A 16,703-nucleotide genomic window follows, 5' to 3' on the forward strand; every position below is an offset into this window, starting at 1 on the left:
CAGTTTTGTCATTTAAAATAATTACTCTATTAGTTAACCTCAAGTAATTATAATTTTGACTTCTAAATTTATTTTTAATAGTGGTGGGAAATAGTAAGACTTAATCAATTGTAATCTTTTAAATTAATCAATAGACATTCATAGTGAAGGCGAAAAAGCAAGTGTTTAGAGAGAATTCGATGTTAAAAGTTTAAATTTTGGAACACAAGGACAAAATTGAAACAAAACTCAAATTTTGATGATAAAATTGTATCGTTTTGAAACTTATAGGCTAAATTGAACTAAACTCAAAGTTTAAATAGTCAGAGTGTAAGATTTTTACACTTGATGATAAAATGGGAACTAGACCAAAAACATAAGGACCATAAATTTTTTTTTTTTTTTTTTTTAGAGTTTAAGGTGCTCAAGTTAGCATATATTTTAGTTTCTCATACTTTTATTTATTTATGAGACTTAATTTGTATATTTTTAAAAGGTTCACTTTGACACATAAGATTCAAGATTTTGTCTCATCGTGTTTGTAAAATTCCAACAAAATTCAACCATCAAATTTACACCAAATAGAATAAGATAAAAAAAAAATGTCAAATCATCAAATTGAGAATAATTCTTTGTACTAAAAAAAAAAATTAAATAATCAATTTTCATTAGAAATACATGGACTAGACCTTAGATGTTGTTATATCGATCAAAATAGACATCTTATTTGGTTTAACAATACATGAGAATGAAAATTCGAAATTTTGACTCTCATGTAACTATTGATAGAGGAGGATGATATGTTAACTCCAATGAAATATGTGATGGAAGAAAATATGTCCATGATAACTCAACATGTGATTCAATTTCGACATGTTCAATGTTTCTCAAAATGTGGTGACTGACAATATATCCCATTGGACAACGAATGGGGACGAGTTTCATTATTAGTAAAATATTTTTTCTAAGTATTTTTGTCATTTGATTGATATGACTTTGATATCTTTGTGATTGTTTGAAGATTGATTTTCTTAGAAAAAAAACAATAATATGTATATTAATTGATCAAACTATTCTAAACTTGAATATAGTCCATCTAACTAAAACTCCTCTTGAGCCAACGACTCGATTCTCCCTCCCACGATTTTTAATTAAAAGAAATAAAAGAAAGAAGAAGATTTAAAGCTCATCATTATTTACTATTATTACTATTTTAAAAGTTGTTGCGTAGTAGTTCGTTTGGACATGGAGCGCCCGCACTACACAGAATTGTAAATTCCAAAATTTTTAGAAACAATAAAATAGGAGAGAGAGAGAGAGAGAGAGAGAGAGAGAGAGAGAGAGAGAGAGAGCGAAGGAGGGAGAAAATAGCCGCGAAAGAGAGAGAAGAGAGTTGCGAAGCTTCACACTGCTTCTTCTTCGTTCGTCCTCGGCTGTTTCTAGGGTTTTATTTCGACAACCCCTCTCCCCCGTCGACGTCTTCTTTCTCTTCCAATTCCCTCTCGCCACTTCTCCTTCTCTAAACCCTAATTTCGACTTCCATATTCCTTCTTCCTTACTCAATTCCCTCCAACTCGTCTCTGAATTCGAAACTCCGAGCAAAGTTTTTGCAGGACACACAATGGGCGCGCTGGAGAGATCACAAACCAACTCCAATTCGATGCAGGTCAGCTTTCATTTACTCAACTGATTAACTGTACTTTAGCTTATTGCTATTATACTTAGTGTACCCGACTTCAATTTCCTCGTTTTGGAGCTCGAGCTGGTCTTTCAGTAGCTAATTGTAAATTTTAGTTTCTTTTTTCTTCTGCTTTTTTGCGCCGGGGAAGAATTTAATTTTCTTCGAACTTCTAAAACTTCTAAGTTTTAATACGATTTAATTTAGAATTTTACTTCCAGTGCAAAAGCTGTTCGCGAGCGGTTAGAGGGTGGTATTTGTGTGGGGGCGATATGTTGGCACTTCCCAAAGTTTGTATTCGATCGATCGGGGTTTTAATTAATTGTCGCTGGTTGAACTATGGATGCTATTTTGGGTAGTGAAGATGGGAGAGGGTTACTCATTGAGGAATGGTCAATTACATTTTGCTTCATTTCTCTCGTGAGAATTTTTCAGTTGGAGGCCTTTATGTACAAAACCATTGGTTGCTGTTAGTTTTTTTTTTTCTTTAGAACGCTACTCATTTGAATTTTGAGATACTTCTTAAGATCGTTATGCTAGGTGAATTGGTTAGCAATAGTGGGACAAGAGTCGAAGGCCATTGGGTTAAATGTGATGTCAGCAATATTGGTGTTAACGTCGTTAATAGGTGGAGAGAAATGACACTCTACCATTACTCTCCCTCTTGCCTTCTCGTTGCAGTTCAACTCAGTTATGCACTCCCTCTATTTCTCTTTCTTGGCTTGAATATTGTGGTTCTTCTTCAGGTTCTTGTTTTCAATTTCAAAAAGGAGCAAGCCAAGCCTTAATGGGCTTTGTCTGGAATTTTTTTTTTTGTCATTTGGTTTGAAGATGCTTAGGAAATTTGGTGATCATTCAAGTATCACAAGATCTTCATAGAGATAACGTGCTTGGTGAAGAAAAAATCATTAATATGCATGGTTGTTTTGCAAAAGTAACAAAAGGTTACCAAGTTGGGAGAAAAAGCAACTTGGTTGGAGTGATTTTAGTGCGTTCTTAGACTCTTCCCTTGGGGCAATGATTCCTCACATTACTTTGATCCCTGTAGTTTTCTCCAGGATTGGTCTTTTGTGCTAGTGGATAAGGAGCTCTCATGCTTGAATGCCATGAAAGTTCATTTCAGGTCGTAGTTGAGACTTATATTAACTAGTTTTGCGTCAAACAACTTTTAGCATAAAATGGGTCTTTAACATTATTTGGGAAATTACCTAATGCCCAATTTGTTCATAGGTTTTAAGAAGGCTTCTGGCAAGGATATAAAAAGCCCATGTTTGTTTCACGGTCCACGGATGTTTACTTTTTAAAACCTAGGTAATTATTATTATCCCCCTCGAAGGTTGGACTTTTTTCCTTGGAACGAATAGGTAAGAGGGGAGGGGAAATTACTCACTAATTATTAGTTTTAATTGCTTTAAATTATTATTCATTTATGTGATTAAGAAAAAGAACCTGCATATGATCAAGAAGAAAGGACAAGAGAGAACAACCACAACTTCCCTTCGGAGAGAACAACAATTTATTTTGTCAGGGAGAAAAATGCAAATTCAACAATTAAATTTGCAAAAAAAAAAAAAAAAAAAGAAAAAGAAAAAAAGAAACAACTTGCAACATCAATGAAGAACACTAAAGATAGAATTATATATTGCAATATCAATGAAGAAACTACAATATACCATAGCCTTTCGAGAGGGCTAGTTTTTCCAAAATTCTCCAAAGGAAATCCCACAAAATTCTTCACACTCTTGCTCCCAACCCACTCCCTCTATTTATAATTAAAAGACCTAGCAAACTTACTATCTAATTACTAATAAGCCCCTTATAATAACCATCCTAATATTTGCTCAACTAGGGGTCTTACAATACTCTGTCCTTTAAAGACACCTTGTCCTCAAGGGGTGCTCAACAAAATGAAAAGATTCTCTTCAGCCTTGAAAGAAAATGGGCTTTAATTTGTTTGGATTAAGCTCCTTAAGCAGCCCATAAGCCAAACCCATAGGCTTCCACATCTTTTCCAACTTGTTGCTTTAATTCGTTTGGATTAAGCCCATTAAAGTGCCCATAAACAAAACCCATAGGCTTTTGCAACTTTTTCCAACTTGTTGACCCCTCCACTTGACACATTACTTGGGCAAAGATTAATTTTCCCAACACTTCATGAAATTGCAACACTTCCAAGCCTTCATCTCCATCCACCTTCCTCTGCAATTTTTAGGGCATACCACCTCTTCTTCTTTGTTTGACTGTAATTGATTATCAGCATAACCAACTTCTTCATCTTCCTACCTTCATTGCACTTCATGACCATTGATGATATTTTCTTCCCCTCAGTGTTCCCGCCGCTGGTCGCCTCACGATCGCCAAATAATCGTCGGCATCTTCCTCCCCATCTTTTCCCGCCGTCTTTTATAGCTCCCTTCAACAACTTCTTCATTGTCTCAAGCCATCCAATTATTCGTTGCTGGCCATAGCTTTCGTCGGACCATCATCTTTCCTCCATTTTCCAACTCAGCTTCTTCTTCCTCTTTCTTGTAAAATTTCCAATGTTGAAGTCATTTTTGCTGCCACCTCCCTCTTCCTTTTTCATTTGGCCACCCATCCTGTTGATAGTTATTCTTGAGACATAAACAACAATTCTCCCTCGCAACTTAGTCGATGTCCTTCATTTTGTTCCTTGATGTCATAACACCTCTACCTCCACTTTCCGCAACTGGCCTCCTCTATTACCTGCCTCTTTTCCCACCACTGCATCTGTTTTTTTTTTGCTCTATAATTTTATCGTTGTTGTGCCCATCCCCCAAGTTTGTCGAAAGCCAATCATCACAATTAACTAACGAATCAAGATGCTTACCTCAAGGATCAACGGGTCACTGTACCAAACTAACTCTCCAATGTCGAGTTGTTTGTATTCTATCGATTGGTTGGAAAGAAGATTCATGACGCAAAAGGCATTATTCCGGAACCTCAGGTCTTCATCTTCATGAGTACCAAAATTCATACTTTGGCTGACTACCATATTCGAACATTGTTCTTTGATTTTGTGGTGACACACCGCCTATTCCTCTTTTCACATCCTACGACTCCAATGATCATTGTGGAGTTCTCCCTCCAATGTTTCCTTGTCAGTCTACCACCTCATGTTCTCCTCGGTAATGTTTTAATCTTTCTCTCCATTGCTTCTATCTCCTTTAATTGGCATTTCCACTTCCACCAAGTCCTTGTCTCCAACCATCTCACCCTTCAACGCTGGCCACGACCACAATCTATCAAATGTCGTTTCTTCTCTCGATTTTCTTCATGACCCTTCTCCTTCGATACCTCCATCTTCAAGTCACTTTTTCTTTTTCTTTTTCTTGTCCGCTGTGGAACCTTGTAATGCCATCACCCTTTTCTTCCTTTTCTATCCTCTGTATCTCCTTTGTAGTGGTCCACAAAAATTCAACCATCGTGTTTTTCAACCTTCCAACCATTTTCTCGTTTCCTTCAAAACCATGACCTCCAATAAATACTGTGTTCTCTCTCCACCTTACCTTCCAACCAGTTTGTTTCCTTTAATCCCCTTATTGTTATCTTTTATTTCTCTCTTCTTTTATGGTGGACCTTCAACGGAGATTTTTGGTGTACTCCTTTTCCCTTCTTCCTCGATGCTTGTCAAGGTTTGTGAAGGACCTTCCACAAATGAGATTTCGGTTGTAAGCTCACTAGAAGTTTGGGATTCAACTTCTTCTCCAAGTGTTTCCTATTTTTCTTCCCTTGGAAGTATAATTCCTTGGATTTCACCCGCCAATTGTTGGATATGTTGAATTATGGACTGTATCATATCTTTGATCTCAACCTTGGTTCTGTTGATACCATCCAACCTCTCTTCTATTGTTTTTGGACCATTTTTTTCCAGCCTTCCTAGAGAAAGAAAGAGCTCCGATACCAATTTGTTAGGATACTTCCTAACAAGAATATTCAAGAAATACAAAGAATCTAGAGATAGAAATATATATTGCAATATCAATGAAGAAACTACAATATACCATAGCCTTTTGAGAGGGCTACTTTCTCCCAAATTCCCAAAGGAAATCCCACAAAATTCTTTACACCCTTGCTCCCAACCCATTCCCTCTATTTATAACTAAAAGCTCTATCAAACTTACTATTTAATTACTAGTATGCCCTTTCTAATAACCATCCCAATATCTCCCCAACGGGAGTCTTACAGTATCACCATGAGTCTGGCTCTTCAGTAAGGAAGATTAAATCAGGAACCAAGGAAATAGAAGATAAGAAGGTAGATTCATAAGCCAACAACAAACTTTGGGAAGGATGGGCAATAATTTTTGTTCTGACAAGGAAATATATCGTTTCATTAATGAAGAAAAGAGAACGAAAGTAATAAGATCAGTGTTTTAAAAAGCTCTCTCGAGCGCGCGTTTAGGCCCAAAGATCAAAGCCTGTGCCTTGGGGCTTTTCAATTATTTTAAAAAATAGTAATAATTAAGGATTTTCGTTCTTTATTAACTAAAAGGATCAAGTTTACCAAACCTAAATGCAAAGTTTCTTGTGGTTGGGGTCCCCTTTTTCCATATTCCCACTTCAATTATACTCTCTCTTTTTAATGTAACATTTTTATATATAGTGCGCCTCACAAAAAAAAAAAGTCCACGCTTTTTTGTGCACCTTGCGCCTAGGCTCCAGAGGGCCATTGTACCTTAAGGCGCCGGGCATTTAAAAACACTGAATAAGATAGACCGACTACAAATGTAGACCAATAAAAGTAGAAAAAAGATAAAAGAAACTAAAACAAAAGGATAAATACAACCCACCTCCTGGTTATTACAAATATCTTGAAATGAATAGCTTGCAAAAGCTTTGAATAGTGAACATGTAAAACCTCCAATAGTCTACACCTATAAAAGGAGGGGTAAAAAGGGAAGTTCACAAATGAATTCGGTTAAGGGATTAGTGGAAGGGGGTGAAATGGTTTCAACAGAAATAAGAAGGAAGGATTTCGTTGGAGTAGGGACCATGGGAGAGTAATAAAAAAGGGAAGGAGGACGACATCGAGAGGGAGGAAAAATATTCTGAATTAGGAAGAGGCACTCTTCATGGAGAGATTTCCCCAGCATCTCTTGAAAACCAGCTGGGTTATTTGATCTCCTTTTATTTTCGAAGTACTATGTTTTTCTTCTTTTTTCTTGCTGAAGGTGAAGCAGTGTAGTGTGGCTGTCTGAACGTTGGGAGATTAATAAGAAGTTTGGAAAATATTTCGTCTTTCGGTTCTTCCTTTATCTTCTTTATTCTTTAGCTTACTGTCTGTGTGGTTGTTCGAAAAGGGAGAACAAGTTGCAGGATCTTAACAACACACTAGCGAGAAGCTTTTATCTTTATTAGTTTGAAATCGTCTGAGCAAGGATATCCTAAAAAATTCTTTGATATCTTCCAACCTGAGAAGCTTGGCCTTAATAGAATGCGACAATTTTGTTGAGAGATGTTTTGTTTGTCAAAGAATTAGAGAAGGGCTCTATGCACCTTTATTGATTCCACATTCAATCGGGAAAGATTTGTTCATGGATTTTATCCTTGGACTGCCAAAGACCCAACTTGATTCAACTTTGTCCTTGTTGTGGTTGACATATTAGTAAAATGACGCAATTTCGAGCATGTAGAAAGATGTTAGATGTAAGATACATTGCCAATTATCTTTTATAGAGAAATCATTTGCTTACATTGTATTCCAAAAAGAATTGATTTCTAACCAGGATGTTAAGTTCCTAAGCTAATTTAAGAGAGAATTTTGGAGAAAATTTGATACAAGTCATGAATTCTTTATTATTATTATTATTTTGGTAGAAACAACAACTTTCATTGAGAAAAAAATGAAATAATACATGGGCATACAAAAGACAACCCACAAAAGGAGACATCCCTCTATAGGAAGGGACTCCATCTATGCAAAATAATACCTATTGAATCTATAATAGTTACAAAAGGTCTTCAAAATTGAAGCCCACAAAAAAACATGATATCGAATAAGAGACCAAACTTCATTAGGGTCCCTAATCATCCCTCTAAAAGTCCTATTATTCTGCTCACCCCACAAAGTTGATAAGATCATGCATACCCCAACAAGCCGTATGAAGGGACCCTTCTCCCCGCGAGGTGTCGAGGAGGAACTCCTCGATAATACTGCCAGTATCCCTCTGACGAGTATACAAAATGTCAACGTTTGAAAAATAGCTCCCAAACAAAACTTGCAAACTCACACTGCCAAGGATATGATCGAGATTTTCTTCCACCTTCCGACAAAGAATACAACATAATGACTCCACAAGCGAAGGTAGCTTTCTCACAAGTCGATCCATCACATTAGCACGACCATGAAGAACTTGCCAAGTAAAGAATCTCACTTTTCTAGGAATCTTAATCCCCCAAGTAATTGAGAAAACCGAGTCACCTAAGGGAGAATGATCAATCAAACTATGCAGAGGGGACTTACATGAAAACCCCTCCAAAGGACTATTTCTCCGAACTCTTACATCTCTTCTCCCATGTCTAAAAGAGTGACCCTCGAGTAAAGAAAGAAGCGAGGCCATATCCGACGCTTCCCTATTGGAAAGAGAGCTGTGGAACCCAAACAAAAAGGAACACAAGCTCCCAAACCAAACAAAGAAATCAACAATAATGCGGTTTTTGAGAAAAGACAAATGAAAAAGTCTAGGAAATAAGGCCCAAAGAGGTCTCTCCCCCATTGAAGGATTTCCTAAAAATACGTATCCCTCCCCTTCCCCACCACACAATGGACCAAGTGAACAAAAGAAGGGAGTTCTTTCGAAATATCCTTCCACAAATTTTGGTGAGTACCTTTAATCCCCTTAGACAACCACTCAAAAGGATGGAGGGCCATGTTTAGTTACAATGATCTTATGCCAAGGGGCATTAGGCTTAGAGGAGAAACACCAGTACCACTTGGCTAATAAGGCTTTGTTACCTAACCTAAGATTCCCAATCTCAAAGCCCCCCTAGAGATCGACCTCTCTATAATCTCTTACCTTTCCAGGTGGGAACCCTTACCTTTCCCTTCATGGACCCATTCCTAAAGGAATCATGCATCAATCTCTCAGATTCTCCAAGCTCTTATAGACCTTGTGGCTCTGGAAAGGGAAAAGAAATAAACAGGATTCCCGCTCTAGATGTCTTTGATCACGTTAAGCCTTCTCGTTTTAAAGAAGAATCCTTTTCAAAAAAGACTAACCTACTCTTCACTTTATCTAACACGAGATCCCATGCGGTGATCAATTTGGGATGGCTTCCAAGAGGGAGACCAAGATAGGAAGAAGGAAGACCTCCAATCTCACAACCCACCAAATCCAACCACCTTTTAAGCTTCTCATCTAAACAATTAATCCCTATAACATTACACTTCCCCCAATTAATCCTCAAGCCAAAAATCTCCTTAGAAAAAGCCAAAATATGATTTAGAATCAGAAACGAATTCTCATTGCCAGATCAGAAGAAAATCTTATCATCAACAAATTGGTATCATCATAAACAAATTCTTAATTGTTTTATTGTAGCTTATCCTTAGTCCTGCACTTAAAAGGAAAGTGCACAATTTTTCACTTTCTCAGATCATCGGGGATAATACGTTGAATCTCGATTGTGTTGAAGAAAATGTTTCTAGTCTTTTGGCTCTATCTGCCAAGAAAGCTATTTCTCGGCATTATCGTGGACAAGAATTTACTATATTAGTTTCTGATGGTGTCTTCACTAAAGGAGCATTTCCCTTCTCTCATGTTATGTTGGAAATGTTGATGATTGTGATACTGGAGTTAGTTTGAGCAGTGTACAATCTACTTTTAAGTTAAGCAAACTATTATTGACTATATCGGTGCATGGGATTCTTTTGGTAATAATTTAGCATCACTTTTTCAAGAAAGTGATAAACAAATTACCTACTTTCTTCCTTCACCCGTGCCAAGCAAATTTGCTTCTCTTATTGAAACTTGTGGTTTCGAGATGCTTGATATTTCTCCCTTCAATTCCCAAGGTATTCGCTGTTGATGTTTGTTTGCTCTATTGTGTTTGCGATTTGGGTTTAGTGGTTCCTGCTTGTTTGTTTTGGGGCTTAGTTCTATTTCTTGGTGGTTGTTCTTTTGGGTTGGGGCTCAGACCTTTGAGTTTTTCCTATTTTATGTCCAATGCTTTTGGTTCTTAGGTGTTGTCTTTGGTTCAATTTCCAGGGTATAGTCTTTTGTGTTGAGTTTGGTCCTTTAGGCTCTTTATTTTCTAAATTTTCTTTTGTTCAATTCGTTTGGTGTTTCTCATTGTGGAAGTTCTTTTTTTTTTTTTTTTTTTTGTATTTTGTTTTTTCTTTTGGTTCTTTGTAGGGGTTCTTGTGGTCTGTGGTGTTCTTTCTTCCTCTTCTTTATAAAGCCGGTATCTTTCAACACTAGTCTCCTTCCATCTGATGAATGGGAAGCTTTATCTCTTGAAAAAATTGAAATGATCTAGAAAAAGTGACGATTTTTGGATTAAGAGTCGAAATCTAAAGATTAGCCAAAAATGGGCTAGGTGAACAAGAGATTGAATGCTATTATTTATTTCTTCTCAAGGGAAATAAAAGCTTCAAGGGAACTGAGACCAGAAGATCTTGTCTCTTCTTCTTCACGTTGAATAGGGCTGTGATTGTATCTATAATCATGTCGTGTAAGGTCTGCAATTGGGAGTAATACTCAACAATCTCACCCTTGCGGATGATATTCCCATCTTTAGTGATGGCAAGGAAGAGAAACTAATGAATGCCAATTTATTTGGAAACCTATTTTGAAGAAAACCTTAAATCACCCATTGACCCAAAAGCTTAAGCTGATGGGCAAAGGCAAATTTAATTATATATCACTAACACTCCCTCACTTGTTGGCTTGAAATATAAAAAAGGTCTAACAAGTGAAAATCAATATTAAATGAGAAGGAAATAACATTGCAGACGTTTGAACATGAGACCTCCCTGGACCACCTGCTTTGACACCATCTTAAATCACCAATTGATCCCAAAGCAAAAGTTGATGGGTGAAGACAAATTTAATTATATATCACTAATAGAAAATTACAAAGAATAGTATTGGTACTAATCATAATTATATAAAATCTAAAGTAGATTTGTTGACGTGCCTATCTAAGGTTGCCAGGATCCTAATAAAACCACATTTTGGCTCCAATCATCAATAATGTGCAAAATTGATAAATGGAATGTTTTCATCTCTAGAATGTTAGCTAACCTTAATAAAACCGGTTCTTGCTAGCCTTCTTTATCATACTTCTTTGCGGTATTTTAAAAAGCCTTCTTGGCTGCGCCCTAGGCACAGGCCTGGCTCACAAAATAAGGCGTGCATTAGGTGCATGCCTTTTGGGAAGTCTCAAGCCTCAAAGTCCTAGGCTTGGAGCTTTTCCATTATTTTAAGAAAAAGGTAATAATTAGGGTTTTCCCTTCTTTATCAACTAAAAAAAAATTGTACTTAGCCTAAATGCAAAATCCCTTTTTTTAACTCCTTCCTTCCTTCTTCTTTTTCTCCATACCTCCACTTCACCTACGTTTTCTTTATATATAGTGTGCCTCTTAAAAAAAATGTCCGGCTTAAGTCCCAGAAGACTATTGCGTTTTATTGTACCTTGAGCTTTAAAAACCACTATGCCTTTGTTTACGCCTCTAGCCAATGTTTTGAAAAAAAGCCTCGTCAGACTATTGAGGGTAGATTAACTTATGTTTAGGAAAATGGAACATGAAGGTGGAAGAACCGTGCTTCTATTTTTATTTATTTATTTTTTGTTACAAGGACTTCTCCCATTTTTTATTTACAAAGCTTTGTGAAAATCAAAAGTCCCAAAAGAATCAATATTTTGACATGGGTTTTGTTTTATGGTTCCCTTGATTGCTCACTTACTTTGCAACACAAGCTTCATAATAAACTTTTATCACTCTCAATATATCCACCCTGTTTAGCCAATGGAGAAGATTTGCAACATTTGTTATTTGATTGCTCATTCTCAACAAATTGTTGGTGGAAATTATTTTCTTGCTTCGGTTTGCAATGGGTGTTTTTTTTTTTTTAACAAGAAGCAAACCACTTCATTAAGATAATGAAAGATGTTACGAAAACACTAAAAAATAAAACAGAGGATCAACAAATGCACCAGGACATCTCAACTAGGTTGACACCTTCGTAGCATTCTCATCATATCCTAAAAAGTAGAGCGAAAACTCTAAAACTGAGTACAAATCTGACTGGTCCATGCCTGAAACAAAGGCTTACACCAAAAGAAAATCTGAAAATTAAACTGTGGCCAGAATCTAAGCAGTTACAATATCAAGAAAGCGGAAAAATGAAGGCGTTCCAATTGAGACTGATGTCTTGAATGGAGAAATCTGTAAAATCTTTGGAGAGAGAGCACCAAGAGGAGGCATTGATATGCGCGGTATCAAATTTAAAGGAGCGAAGAGATGCTTTGTCATGAAACACTCTTTGGTTCCTTTCAAACCATAGTTCTGATAACAAAGCTTTGACTGCATTGACCCAAAGTAATCTTGGCTTCTTCTTCAGTTTTGGTCCAATAAAAAGCACATTTGCCTTAAAATCATTGTAAAAAATCCAGCTGACATTGAAGCAATTAAATAAACGTATCCAACAGTTTTCTGCAAAAACACACTGGAAGAACAAATGTGAAAGGGATTTTGAACTTGCCAAACATAGAGAGCAAACCTGTGGAGAGATATAATGAGTAGGCAGCTTCCTTTGAAGAATATCTGCACTGTTAAGCAAGCCATTCAACATAATCCAAATTAGAATATTTACCCTTCTAGGGCTCTTGGATTTCCACAATGCTGATTCTAATGGTGTTCCAATTGGGGAAGAGAAGGATAGGTGCATTACGAGAGATTTGACTGAAAAAATCCCACTTGGTTCTAAAATCCACCTTCTTTTATCGGGAAGCAGATTAAGTTTAGAGTGGGAAAGCTTTTTAGTCAGGAGCTGGAAATTTTCTGACTCTTCCTTTAGCAATCTTTGGAAATGGAAAGACCAAGAATCTAATGCCTCGTCCCAAAAATCATGTATTGTACCATCGGGTTTGGTAGAGATGATGAAAAGACTAGGAAAGGAGTCTTTTAGAGGAACAATTTCCAGCCATGGGTCAAGCCAAAAAGCTACCCTTTAACCGTTATTTACTTTAAAAGCTGCCAAAGATTCTACTTTTAGCCAAGTTCTTGAGATGTTGACCCAAGGACTTCTAAGACTCCTGGTAGTTTTACCATTAGTGTGCCAACCAAACTTACTTCTTCCATAGATACTTGTAATTACTTTCCTCCAAAGGGAATTCTCCTCATTGATGAACCTCCACCCCCATTTTGCCAGTAGGCTTTGATTTTTGAGTTTCAAACCACCAATACCGAGCCCACCATCTTCTTGAGAACGAGAAACAAGATCCCATTTTACCAAATGGTTTTATTTACTTCCAGAATGCCCTTCCCAAAAAAATTTCTCAGAAGTCTTTCTATAGTTCGAACCACCTTTTCTGGCATCAAGAAAAGTGACATATAATAAGTAGGGATATGAGAAAGGACCGACTTACAAAGGGTGGAGCGTCCTCCTCTAGAGAGATTGTATCTCTTCCATTTGTCCAATTTACTTTGAATTTTATCAATAACTGGCTGCCAGAAAGCCAATTGTTTGGGGTAGCCACCTAGTGGAAGGCCGAGGTACATAAATGGGAGAGTGACAGCCTTGCAATTCAGATTGGCAGCTTCTGATTGTAGCTTTTTATGATCAATATTGATACCGTTTATAGCTGATTTTTCCTAATTAATCTTCAGCCCTAAGCACCACTAAAAAAGTTCAATTGTTTTCTTTAGGTTTTCAAGCTTTTCCTTGTCATCTTGGCAGAAAATTAACGTATCATCAGCAAATTGCAATAAGGGGACATGAATTCTATCTTTGCCCACTATAAAGCCTTCAAACTTGCCTTTATCATGAAGTCGGGACAGTAATGCACATAGAACTTCACGGACTAATAGAAAAAGGAAGGGAGAAAGAGGGTCGCCTTGCCTTATCCCTCTTGTAGCTTGGATTCTACCACGTGGTCTACCATTTATAAAAATTGAGAATTTTGTGTTAGATCCACAACCCATCATCCTCATTATCCATCTTGAATCAAAATTCTTTTCAACAAGGATCTTTTCAAGAAACTCCCAATCAACATGATCAAAGGCTTTTTTTAGGTCAAGTTTTAAGATCCACCATTTTTTCTTCTTGGAACGATAATCTTCAACCACTTCATTGGCTATGAGGATTGGGTCTAATATTTGCCTTCCTTCAATAAAGGCACTTTGTGAAGCATCTATTATACTTGGCATTACCTTTTTTAGCCTCTCCACTAGTACTTTAGCTACTACTTTATAAGTCAAAGTAGTTAAACTTATTGGTCTAAAGTCACATACCCGGACAGCATCCTTTTTCTTTTGAATAAGGCTGATGAAGTTTTTCTTTGTACATGAATTCAGCTTCCCATTGCCATCAAAATCTTCAAGGAGTTCTAGGAATTTATCCTTGAAAAAATCCCAGAATTTGAGGAGAAATTCAGCTGTAAAACCATCCGGACCAGGGGCCTTATTTTTGCCCAACAAGTTTAAGGCAGATCTGATTTCAGCTATGGAGAATCTTGCTGTCAGCTCTAAATTCTCTGAAGTAGAGACTTTGGACCATTGGAAGTTGATAGGTACAGTTCTTTGGCCGGGAGCCTTGGTGTACAACGTGGAGTAGAAGTCTAAAATTAGGTCTTCAATTTCCTTGAAAGAGTTGGTTGCTACACCTTGGTCATTTATGAGTTCGGAGATTAGATTCCTTTTTTTTTTTTTTTTTGCATCCAAGAATTTGTGAAGGAATTTAGTGTTTTCATCCCCTAAGCTTAGCCAATTGAGCTTGTTTTTTTTCCTTAGGTTTCTTTCATCAATTTTGTAGAGGGAAAATAACTCAGCTATCAAAGAGATTCTCATACTCCTTTCTGTTTCTAGTAAATCATGAGCTTTTACTTGCTGGTCAAGCTTATCTATTTCTCTAAGTAGCACTTCCTTTCTTGATTTCCTTGCTGTTTCAAAATCTGAATGCCAAGATTTTAGAGCTGATTTGACTTTCCTTAACTTGATGGAGATTACAAAATGGGCCCAACCTTGTTGAACTCCCAAATTTAATTTGTCTTTAATAATTTTACAGCTATCTACTATAGATAACCAGCTGTTACAAAATCTGAAAGGGGATGGTCCCCATTCGAATGATCCTGCTTCAAGGAGGATTGGGAAGTGATCTGAACATAACTGTGCCATTCTTACTACTCTGGTATTTGCAAAGATATCATCTTAACTATTAGAGATCAAGAATCTGTCAAGAAGTGAACAAGAAGCTGTAGGACCTTCTCTTGACCAAGTAAATTGGCCATTACTAAGGGGGATATCCATTAATTTTGTTGAATCAATGAATTTGTTGAACTTTTTCATCCTTTTTGTTGGTCTCCCTGTTGGAAACCTTTCTTGAATCCTTCTTGTGATGTTGAAATCTCCTCCTATACACCAAGATTCGCAGCAATATCCTAAAAGTGAGTATAATTTTGGCCATATATGTTTTCTTTCTTTGTAATCAGTGGGGCCATAAACATTCGTAACCCAACTTGTTTTCTTACATATGGTGATGCATTTAACTGATAATGAATAGCCTCCTTTGAGAACCTCTATAACTAAAATTTTACTTTCATCTCACATGGTTAATAAACCCCCTGATCTGCCTTGCGCTTCCACAAACTCCCACCCTATGTCTTTGGAGCTCCAAAGCTCCTTTATAAGTCTGATATCAAAAAAGTCCTTAGTTTCTTGGATTAGGACCAAATATGGATTGGTTTTCTTGATGGTTCTTCTTACTGCCAATCTTTTAGAGGCATCACCCAGACCTCTTGTATTCCATGATATAATTTTCATGATGAACTCTTGGGATTAACCCACGATCAAGTCACAATCTTCCACAAGCAAGATCAAATTGTTGGGAATATCTTCTTTGTCGATGGGCTTAATGAGAGGGATGATGTTGCTAGCCGTTTTGAGTTCTTCTTCTGATTGAAAGAGGCAGTGCAAATCTTGTTGTTGGTCCTTACCGAGATAATCCTCATCTTAGAGGAATTCGGGGGCTATGCTGCGCTGATACTAAGCAAAGAGTCTTCATCAGAGTCGTAGTTTTTGATAGCGGCTTGAAAGGGTCAGATATACCTCGCATAAAAGCCACATTTGAGTCTCCAACTTTGAAATCATGAAATGAGAATGAGCAAGGGTCAAGCGGAGAAGGAACTGACCTATTGATTGGGCCAGTGGGTATTTGCACCATAATACAACAATTCTCCAGAAAGTTTGCGTTTATCATGGAAGTCCAGCCATTTCGGAAAGAGGTTTTCTTCCTTGTGAAATGTTTTTGGAAAGGTTTTAGAATAGAAGGCTTGCTTGTGTTGTTTGGAAGATGACCGGATAGAGATGAGGGAGATATTTTGGCCTAGGGAGGGTCTTTTGATAATAATAAATCAAGAATTTGGGGGGGGGGGGGGAAGACCCTTGGACTTCCTTATTGAATGGTATTGAATTTATTGCAATGGGATCCAAAATATCAGGGCACGAGGGGGCGACGATAGGACTTCCTGCCTATCCATGGCTAATATAACGCCACTATCAGATTTTTTAGACTGTTGGTATTCCTCTAAAAAAGTGATGTTATCCTGGCTTTCATTTGAAATAATTAAAGTTGCAGTTGGTGGAATGACCGAATGCACACCTGTTGGACTTCCCCTGGGAGGAGTTAGAGCATCTATTGGCTCTCTTCTCATTAATGATACTTCCTTCTCTCTTCTTAAAGACATCTCTTCCTTCTCTCTCTTTTTGTTCACACCAAACCCGATAGGAACTTCGGGACAATTCGAATTTGATTGGTCTTCAACAACCCTTACTTTCGGTGGACTGATCACTTTTTCTTCCATT

The 16,703-nt window shown here is 37.2% G+C and overlaps 1 protein-coding gene across 7 annotated transcripts in view; it reads left to right on the plus strand.

Annotated features, from left to right (window-relative positions):
* The first annotated feature begins 1,201 nt into the window (after window positions 1–1,201).
* The window catches only part of LOC120073223 (uncharacterized), a 72,879-nt gene continuing 57,377 nt past the window's right edge, over window positions 1,202–16,703 (plus strand). For 3 of the 7 annotated variants that reach the window (XM_090308009.1, XM_039025942.2, XM_090308011.1), the window contains exon 1: window positions 1,221–1,645. In XM_090308009.1, coding sequence (XP_090164135.1) covers window positions 1,601–1,645 — 45 coding nt within the window. In that variant the 5' untranslated portion in view covers window positions 1,221–1,600. Of the gene's footprint in view, window positions 1,646–16,703 lie in introns of all 7 variants that reach the window. The other 4 variants (XM_039025949.2, XM_039025958.2, XM_090308022.1 and 1 more) reach the window with 4 other exon arrangements.

Source organism: Benincasa hispida, chromosome 1 (assembly GCF_027475165.1).
Source record: "Benincasa hispida cultivar pf3 chromosome 1, pf3_genome.v1.1, whole genome shotgun sequence".
Taxonomy (NCBI): Eukaryota; Viridiplantae; Streptophyta; class Magnoliopsida; order Cucurbitales; family Cucurbitaceae; genus Benincasa; species Benincasa hispida.